The sequence below is a fragment of the Pseudorca crassidens genome, chromosome 14, assembly GCF_039906515.1.
Source record: "Pseudorca crassidens isolate mPseCra1 chromosome 14, mPseCra1.hap1, whole genome shotgun sequence".
Lineage (NCBI taxonomy): Eukaryota > Metazoa > Chordata > Mammalia > Artiodactyla > Delphinidae > Pseudorca > Pseudorca crassidens.
This window is the reverse complement of record NC_090309.1, coordinates 83,728,633-83,738,620: the sequence shown is the minus strand read 5'-3', so window position 1 is coordinate 83,738,620 and position 9,988 is coordinate 83,728,633. Positions and strand designations below refer to the sequence as shown.

The following is a 9,988-nucleotide window of genomic DNA, read 5'->3' as shown; positions in this document are numbered from 1 at the left end:
CTGTGCAGGCAGGAGAGGGGCTGAGGCCTGCGGGGAAATGGAGGGAGCCTGCTCTGACAAAAAGAATGGAAATGCAGCCTTTCTGAACACTGCTGGCCAGAGCACGTCTGTGGGGCTGTTCTCCAGAGGAGGCAGCCCTGCCGTCATCCCACGGCTGCACCGGCCGCCTCACGTCAGGCAGACACGCAGGTCCGAGGCCAGAGAGGGCAGCTGGTGACTCCAGGCTCTCTAGAGCCCACAGAACGCTCCTGCTGGGGTGGACGGCTGCTCCCTTACTTGGAGTGACTGGACGATTTTACTACAGCTCATGTGATCTAACAAGCAGTCAGCTCTGGGCACTGTTGGTTTGTCATTTGCAGAAATTCAGGATAGCAGAGAAACAGCAATAACAATAATAATAATAATAGTAATAACAATAGCAACAAAAATAATGCCAGCGAAAATACATTCTTTATTATGCACCAGGCACTGTGCTAAGCGTTTAATCTTCAGACAACAGGAAAGATGGGTATTATTCATCTCCATCGTACAGACGAGGGGACTGAGGCTAAGAGGGGTAAGTGACTCGCCTGCAGGTACACAGCTGGTGAGTGGCAGAGCTGGGGGTCCCTGTAGGTCCGCCTGACTGCATGGCTTGAGTTATTAGTGATGCAATTGCTCATCTGACTGCTGGATGGCTGTGCAGTCAGTGTTACTCTTCTCATTCTTCGATTTCATCCAGGCCAGGATTCCTGGGGGAGCCCCAGGGCCGGATGCTGTATCCACTAGGACGGGGCTCCGGGGCCCCTGGGGGGAATGGCTCCGTGGGGTGGTGCTCTCGACACAGGGAGCTGAGGGCTTCTAGGAAGAGTTTTCTGAAGGAGGAGGACACAGCATTGTACAGCACAGGGGTCACCGCCGAGCTGACGTAGAAAAGCGTGTTTGTCACCATGTAGAAGTAGTGATAGAAATCGTAGAGCTTGCTGGAGAAGAAACCGGAAGGCAGGTTAGAGGGCCTGCCACCTGCCCGTGGCATCCTCCCCTTGCTGCTGGGAGTGTCTCCCCTTCCACACGGCTGCGTGAGGAAGGCCTGCTTATTGCTATCGGGAAGCTCAGTGTGAATTCAAGAGACGTTCCGTCACACCAGCTGCCCTTGGCTCACCTGCACCACCCAGCCTTTGAGTCCCTGTGCCTGGTTGCCCGGCTCGGTCACCTGCACAGTGAAGGGCGCACCTGCTGGTGGACGGGGGCCACTGGCCAGCCCGCTGAGACATGGGGAGCCTCGTGGTGCTGGGCGTGGTCAAGGAGATGTGGCTTCGCTAAGAGGAGAAAGTCCTTCTGAGAAGCTGCGCCCCTTGTCGCTGTGGGAAGGGCTGTGTGTGTGCATGTGTGTGCACGTGGGGGTCGGAGGGGGGGGGCGCTAGCAGCTCTCCAGAAGGAGCCATCTGTTGACACAGCTATTTCCTTGGAGGCCACGTGGGATCTCTCTCCTCTCAGATGTTTGACTTTCCCCTATGATCGAGGAATAGTGATTTCCAAAAGGAAGATAAGGGATTCTCTGCTTTGCTTTTCTCCAATTGTGTCACAAAAAGGGTGTGCATGGTCTGGTCTCTAAGGGGCCTCTGTTAACTCATGGAATCACAGCTCTGAGGCTTCTTCCCTCTCTCCTTGTAAGAACATGGCCTTTTCCCCGCTCCCTGCCTGTAGGCCGCTCTCCGTCCTGAAGCCAGGATGCCCTGACTACCACTCACATGGCCTGATCAGTTCAGAGAGGTTTCTGGATAATGCTCTGTTCCCCACCCTGAGCTGGGAGCTTCTGGGATAACAGACTGGGCAGGACCATATAGAATGGAGGCCAGAGTTCTGAGGAACCCAGCAACTGGGGGTCCCTCTGGAGAGCAGAGGCAGCCCTGGCCCCGCCCGGCGGCCCCTCCCTGTGTGCTGGGGCTCCTCCCCTCACTCACTCGGTCCACCTGTTGTCAGGGACGTAGCAGTACATGAGCCTGCGGGCGTGGTACGGCATCCAGCAGACGACATACACAGCCACGATGGCTCCTGCAGGACCGGGGAGAGACAGACAGACAGGAAACACGTAACAGTTACACCATCTCTGGGGAAGAAGCTGCCCAAGGTGACAAGAGCATTTCCCTTGAAATTGCTCCTGGAGTCTAGGGGTTGGAAGGGGACTTTGAGGTTATCTGACACACCCTTACCTGGATCTGTTCCCAAACCTGGTGTTACCCTGTCCTCTGAGTGAACGTCCACTTTAATCCTGACCTGTCCACTGACATGCTTCTAGAAACTGCTACAATATCTATAAGCTCCTGGTCACTAGAAAATACTCCCAACTCAGGGCTAGATATTCCCACTTTGTCTGACTGCAGAGACAACAGAACTCAAATGTCCTTCTGCCTTGTAAGGCCTCTCCCTCTTCTGTCCCTTTTTCTGATTGATTGGTGGTACCACCATCCATGTGGTACTCACATCATAAGCCACAGAGTCTTCTTTTTCCATTACCCCCGAGATCCAATCTATTACAAAGCATCCCCCTCTCCATTCCTTCCTCACTTCCACTGTGCCCACCCTAGGGGCCCATATCTTCCCTCCACCGGATTATGACGGCAGTCTCGTAGGTGGCTCCATTGTCCCTAACCTTCTACCTCTTCCCTTCCTTTCTTCTACTCCTGCCCTGGGTGGCAAACCCATTCTCCAATCCACTGTGGCCCCTGCACCAGCAGCGTCCACCTCAGCTGGGAGCTTGTGAGAAATATAAAATCTCAGGCACATCCCAGGCCGGCTGAATCGGAATCTCTGGGTTGGGGGCCAGTGGTCTGCGTCTTACAACTGTCCACATCATTCTTGTGCACAAAGCACAAACTTCTCAAACTTGGAGAGCCTGTCCTCTAAGACTGCTGAGCACATATATCTCAAGAGCAGCTCTGGACACCAGCTCTTGCCATGACAGCCTGTTGTCTATGGAAGGAAATCCAGGCCTTTCATGTGCTGCCTTTGTTACTTGTCACATCACATTGCACTTGGCTCCTATATTTTGGTCCTGCCCACAAGACCGTGGCACTGATGATGGAGGAGACCCTCTCCCTTACTCCATCCTCCCAGACCGTCGTGAGTTCCTGGATCACAGCAGGTGCTTGGAAAGACCTCTGTTTTCCTGTACCTTTAAAGTTGCCCTTACAAAGCCAAGTTTGCCCAGATACGTAGAAAAGCAAACACACTGATCGATGTCACATTAGGAACGGTAGAGAGTTAGTGGAGAGCTGGATTTGGGGACCCAGCTGGTCTGAGTCCACTGTTCCTGGTCTGGGGATCCTTAACTACCTCTGCTCCTTGCGTCCGTCTGTACGGCCAGACTCCCTGAGAAGCAGCCAGACACCTGCTTGTCTTTGGGCACCACTCCCTGGATCAGACTGGGGGGTTCACGTGCACAGTTCCCATTCTTTCCTTTAATTCTACTGCTGCACCTTACAGAAGCCTATTGGTGATTATATAACTCCCCGGGGCAAAGAGAAAAATGAGGGCTGGAGGGAGGCAGCAACTTGCTCAAGGTCACGTGGCCAGGTATTGGCGGAGGCAGGCCTGGATCCGGCCCTTCACCTCTGGGCGGTGTTACCGGGCACTTAACTGAGAACTTGGATACTGCGCTGGAGGCCACGGATCCGGCGGGAGTCCTTGTGTCTCACCAGGGTGGCCTGGCCTCCCAGGGCCAGTGTCCTCCTCTCCTCGCTCATTAGCTTCAGGTGGCTGGGGGCGGAGCTGCCTGTGGCAGAAGGGGATGGCCCCTGGGAGCAGAGGGCCTCCAGGTGGCTCACGGTGACCCCGCTGAGGAAAGCAGTTAGTGCCAAGGGGAGCACAAAGGACGCCAGCACATTCACCTGGAAAAGGTAATTCCAGAGGTTACGGAGGTATCACCAGGGCTCAGTGATACTCTGGTCATCAGGCCGGGCCCAAGGGCCCAGGAATCTGTAGCAGCAGGAGTGGGGGCTGGCAGGCGCGTGGTGACAGCAGGCTTACAAGAGTAAGTCGAGAAAATCCTCAGAAAGTAAGGAGAGAGCGATGAAAATGGAAGAGAAAAGATAAGAAAATTTGGGACGTTTAGGATGCTCACCATCTAAATAACAGCTGTTCCAGAAAGAAAAAGAATAGAGAAAACAGAGGGGAGGAAATTATAACAACATCGAAACACACAACCAAAACCACGTTTAAGGAAGATTTCCCCAAATGGAGGAATATGAGCTTCTAGACTGAAAAGCCTTTGACTACTCAGAACAATGAATGAAAATAAATCCATGTCAGGGCGTGTTCTTAGGAATTTTAGCGCCTGGAGATAAAGTCTTGAAAGCTTCCGAAGGGATAAAATGGCACATACAAAGGATGGGGTACCAGAATGGCATTATACTCACTCAGAGCAACAGTGGAAGAAGCTAGAAAATAAGAGTGATGCGTCACAATCTGTGAGGAAAACGATTTCCATCTTATAACTTTCTGCCCAGCCATATTATGAGAAACGCAAGGATAAAATGAAACATTTTCAGACATGGAAATTCTTAAAAATTTGTTTACCTTCTACGAACTTTCTCTCAGGTCGCAGGAGGTTACAAGAGCATATGTTCCATCAAAATAAGGTTCTGAACAAATACAGAGGGAGACCTGGGATCCCCAAATCAGTGTCCCACAGAGGAGCAGAGAGATGGGGTGGCATTGGCAAGGTGCCAGCTGTGCGCCCAGTGAGGCTGGAGCAGAGGAAAGGGCACCAGGGATGATTGAAGAAGACAAGGTGAAGCTGGTAGATCACCTCATGGGTCTGAACATATTGAAATGGTATTTATACTTCTGGTAGAGAAGGAAAAATGAGTTAGAAATAGATGGGAAACTAAACAAATGAGAGGGAAAAAAAGGCTGTTCATTATTAACTGCAAGGAAAACAAATACTGGAGATAATATTGTAATATTGGAAAGGACAAAAACCAAAAATATACAACCTGGCTCATCAGTGAAGAATTTTACATAGTCACAATAAAATAAATATTGACCATGAATCTAACCAAATACCATGACATAATTATACTGAAAGGATGGTGAGAGGAAGTGTGTGTGAACGTGGGGTGTGGAGGGCAGGGATGGGAGTGTAAAAGAATGACATATTCATCTTCTACAGGTAGAAGTCAGTGGATAAATTTAAGGCTGATGGATAAAGCAGGCGTATTCTTTGGAAAATGTAGGCAAAATGTAGCGGGAGTTACGTAAGAGTGGATGGTGGTTGCCTTCAGATCAGAGACTAGAAATCAGAGCATGGAGGAGCAGAAAGGGGGCAGCTGTTTTCCATTATAAGTCTTGTGTTATTATTTGATGTTTTTTGATTTATGAAAAACAAGTTTATATACCTTGTGTTTTAAATGTTTAATTTTTCAAATTCAAAATACATGTGTTATAGGGTTTTCTCCTCCTCAGTTCTTTCCCTCTGCAAACATTGGGGAAAAAAATGAAAGATTTTAATAGCACTTTAAAATCAGTGCAGAAAAAATGGGGACTCCCCTGGCAGTCCAGTGGTTAGGACTCTGCACTTCCACCGCAGGGGGCATGGGTTCCGTCCCGATCAGGGAACGAAGATCCCGCAAGCGTGCGGCCAGAACAACAACAAAAAGCATCACAGAACGTCTCAATTGGGTGCTGGACCTTTTTAAGGAGTTATCATTCAGGCTTTTTTCACCTTAATGCATGCTTACAAGTCAGCAACACCTAGAGAAAAATAAAACACTGTACATGACAATCATTTTAAGTTTGTTGTGGAACCAAACAGGTTTTTATTGACAATATACTTACTATCAAACTGTAACTTTAGTACCAGTCAAGACAGAAATTGAAGGTAAAACATATATTCATAAGTTAGTGATTAATCTTTGGCACCTTTGAGATCTTTCTAGAAGAACTATCAAGGCATACCTGGAGATATTGTGGGTTTGGTTCCAGACCACTGCAATAAAGTGAATATTGCAATAAATTCAAGTCACACGAATTTTTTTGTTTCCCAGTGCATATAAAAGTTATGTTTACCCTACACTGTAGTCTATTAAGTATGGAATAGCATTATGTCTAAAAAAAACAATGTACATACATTAATGTAAAAACACTCTATTGCTAAAATTTGCTAACCATCACCTGAGCCTTCAGTGTGTCATAAACTTTATTGCTGTCATAATCTTTATTTGAAATATTGCGAGAATTACCAAAATATGACACAGACATGAAATGAGCAAACGCTACTGGAAAAATGGTGCTGATAGACTTGCTCAACTCAGGGTTGCCACAAACCTTCAATTTGTAAAAAACACAGTAAAGCCAAGAGCAATAAAACAAGGTATGCCCTTGCAGCTTTTTCTACTTTCAAAAACTCTGAGCAGTTTCCTTGGTCAAAAAGCATTGACTCATGTGGGTAATGAATCAACTCACTGATAAGACACTAAAAAGAAAGATGGGCCAAAATAATTTGAGTCTGGTGGTTTTGTTGTGTTAACACAGGCTGTACATCTCAAGTGAAACATTTTTGACATACACCATTTGTCAGACAACACTGGTTCACTGAAAGAATTCACTACATATAATGTCAAAAGCTTGGCCCGCGAACACTTCATGGCTTTCATTGCATTGGTTGGTCCGTACCAGTAAAGCAAACGTTGAGAGTAGCATATCTGCAGCACAAACATTGCTTGACACTTTTTTTTTTTTTTTTTTTTTTTTGCGGTACGCGGGCCTCTCACTGTGTGGCCTCTCCCATTGCGGAGCACAGGCTCCGGACGCGCAGGCTCAGCGGCCATGGCTCACAGGCCCAGCCGCTCCACGTTATGCGGGATCTTCCCGGACTGGGGCACGAACCCGTGTCCCCTGCATCGGCAGGCGGACTCTCAACCACTGCGCCACCAGGGAAGCCCCTGCTTGACACTTTTTTCTCTCTCAGGCCTATCTCCTGTATAAGTACAGCCTGGAAGCCACTACCCCAGTCTGTGAAGCGTGGTAGAGCTTGACAACCAGGTCTTTTGAGCCTGGGGTTGTTAGTCCATTGCCGGGGGACCACACGAGTGTGCAGCGGGAACCAGGCAGTCAGGCCTTGGGCAGAAGCAGCAGTGCATTGACTGTTCTGCTGACTGATTCCCTGCAGCTCACAGTCTGGAGGCAGCTGGGACGCTGGGAGGTAGATGAGGCTCCCGTGCTGCCCTGTGGCCGGGATGTGCTTGGGCCAGGGCTGGGGCAGGCAGCAAGCCTGTGGGCAGACCGCTGAGGTCTGAGGTCACAATTAGTCCACCTGATGCAGTGCTAGGAGGAGCCACTCCCACTGTTGTCAGTGGCCTCCCTTATTCTGACTGCTGTCTTGATTCCCTGCAGGACCAGTTCCATTAGTACGGTTACTGTTGGTGGGTTTTGGTGTTTGTTGTTTTGGTCTCCTTTATCATCAGGTCCAGACTGGGGTAAGGAATTTGACAACTTGCAAAAATGTCTGATATAGGAAGTGGATTTTTTAAAAATTAGGGATCCTGCCTAGCCGGCTTTGAGTAATTCTCCTTATAGGAACCATAGTAAGCCACTTTGAAAGCAAGTGGAATGTTTTCTTATCGGGTTTAACTTCACATTTTTCCATATTCTCAGTAAGGCTGCAGTGGATATGTGTATTTCTTTTGAAACGCTTCATTAATGTTGAATGTTCAGGCCTCTTTTTATATCTGCACAACGTCCCAGTAAACTAGTTGTTCTTTCATGTTCTTGTCTTGGGGCTAAAGATGACTAGTTTTGGTGATAATCCAAAAGCAGAAGCCTAGGGGGGGTCATGAAATCTATATTTTTACCTGCTCTCAGGGTAATTCTTATACCCCGTCACATTTGCTCACCACTCCTGCAAGAGTGGGAAGACTCAGAGTTAATTTGGAATTCAAATCTGGACTTCTCTTTCTTTATTATTTTTTTTTATTGAGGTATAGTTGATTTACAATACTGTGTTAGTTTGAGGTATACAGCAAAGTGATTCAGTTATACATACATACATATTTTGTTTTATTTTCCATATAGGTTATTACAAGATGTTGATTATTGTTCCCTGTGCTATACAGCAAATCCTTGTTGCTTACCTATTTTATATAGAGTAGTTTTTATCTGTTAATTGCATACTCCTAATTTATCCCTCTCCCCTCCCTTTCCCCTTTGGTAACCATAAATTTGTTTTCTATGTCTGAGAGTCTGTTTCTGTTTTGCATATATATTCATTTGTATTATGTTTTAGATTCCACATATACGCGATATCATATAATATGTGTCTTTCTCTGACTTACTTCATTTAGTATGATAATCTCTAGGTCCATCCTTGTTGCTGCAAATGGCAATATTTCATTCTTGTTTGGACTTCTCTTAGTGTTTCACTTTAGCCAAGTCTCTCCACATGTCCTTTGTAAAATGGGGCAATGAGACCCAAGTTTCCGACTGGTCTCCAGTATGAGAGATGAAAACAGGCTGTAGGGTCGCCCCTCCCGCTTACCTGGATGAAGACCTGCAGCGTGGTACGGCTCACCAGCACGGTGCACACGCGCGAGGCGGGCTCCGGCTGCCCGCCGGCCGTCTCCAGCTCGTGCTTCTGCCCCATGACGATTGCCATGGGCAGAGCCAGGCCGAGCGAGGCGGCCCAGACGAGGGACAGCAGGCGGCGGGTCCTGCGCGGTGTCAACAGGCTTCGGGCGCGCAGGGGCTGGCAGACGGCCAGGCAGCGCTCGGCGCTCAGGCTGGCCACGCTGAGCACCGTGGCGTAGGCGCACAGCTCGCGCACGAAATAGTAGGCGCGGCAGCCCAGGTCGCCGAAGACCCAGGGGTAGTGGAACCACACAAAGTTGTAGAGCTCCATGGGCACGCCGACCAGCAGCAGCAGCAGGGCGGAGAGCGCCAGGCTGAGCACGTGGCAGCGCAGGCGCCCGGGGGGCCCGGCCCGCGCCTTCAGCACCACGTGCGCGGACAGCGCATTGCCCGCAGTGCCCAGCGCGAAGATGAGCGAGTAGAGCGCGGTGAAGAGCACCTTGGCCCAGAGGCGCGTGTCCACGCCCAGCCGGGCGTCCAGGCCCAGCGCGGGGCCGGGGCTGGGTCCCGGGGGCCGCGGGCTGCTGGTCTCCATCCCGCTCCCGCGGCTGCACTCCCTCCCTCTCCCTGCCCGGAGACTGGGCGAGCTGCCCCGTCAGCCGGCGCCTCCTCCTCTCTGGGAACCTCCAGAACAGGAGGACACGCCCCGCAAATGGTGCCCCCGAGCCAGCGCAGGACCGCGAGAGGAGGCCCGCTAGCCGCGCTCACATTTTTCAGTTCGGCTCCACGCAGGAAACACGTGCTTGGTGGACGGTGGGCTCCTTTTGGGACCTGAGAGACATGCTTTGGGCCAGACGCCTGCACGTACTAGCTGTGTGACCTTGGGCAAGTTATTTTTTAACCCTCTCTCAACGCATTTAAAAAATATTATTGCAGAATCTCTGTGAAGATGAAGTGGGTGAATCTGTGTGAAACTCTGCACTGCAGCATAAGTAGGCATCCCACACGCACTGCGTGCCCCTGTGCTGTGCTACTGTCTGTGTGTATAGTCCCAAGGACAACTGATCAAGAATTTGCCCGCAGTTCAGCATTTTGCAGCTGTCATCCTTCTTGCTAAAGCACTCTTTCATCTTCTGTTAAAGGTTGTTTCAGTGCCGCACTAATAACCTCAAGGACTCCTTTGTCACTGTCAGATGCCTCCTCATGATATCACGTTGCCCCAGTCCTTCAAGAACGTCATTCTCACGGAGCAGTGTCAGCAAGGGAAAAGAAGTATGTTTCGCATGTTTCAAAACCTTCCATTGGTGTCTTTCCTAAGCCCTTCTAGAACACCAGAATTTTACAACTGGAAGGCCCTTGTGGAGGGTTTCTTATCCCCCCCTTAGCTCCCCGGGCATTTAGGGCCAGAACCAGGTCTCCTGATTTTTTGTCTTCAGCAAAGTTG

The 9,988-nt window shown here is 49.6% G+C and overlaps 1 protein-coding gene and 1 pseudogene across 1 annotated transcript; both read right to left on the bottom strand.

Annotated features, from left to right (window-relative positions):
• Positions 1-431: 431 nt before the first annotated feature.
• Positions 432-9,168, bottom strand: NTSR2 (neurotensin receptor 2). The gene is given in 5 exon segments (XM_067703679.1): positions 432-786; positions 788-962; positions 1,944-2,034; positions 3,620-3,869; positions 8,516-9,168. Coding segments are annotated over 5 exon segments (1,284 nt in total). The 5' UTR covers positions 9,140-9,168; the 3' UTR covers positions 432-642.
• On the bottom strand, positions 7,093-8,342 carry LOC137205773 (cyclin-dependent kinase 8 pseudogene; annotated as a pseudogene).
• Positions 9,169-9,988: the final 820 nt, after the last annotated feature.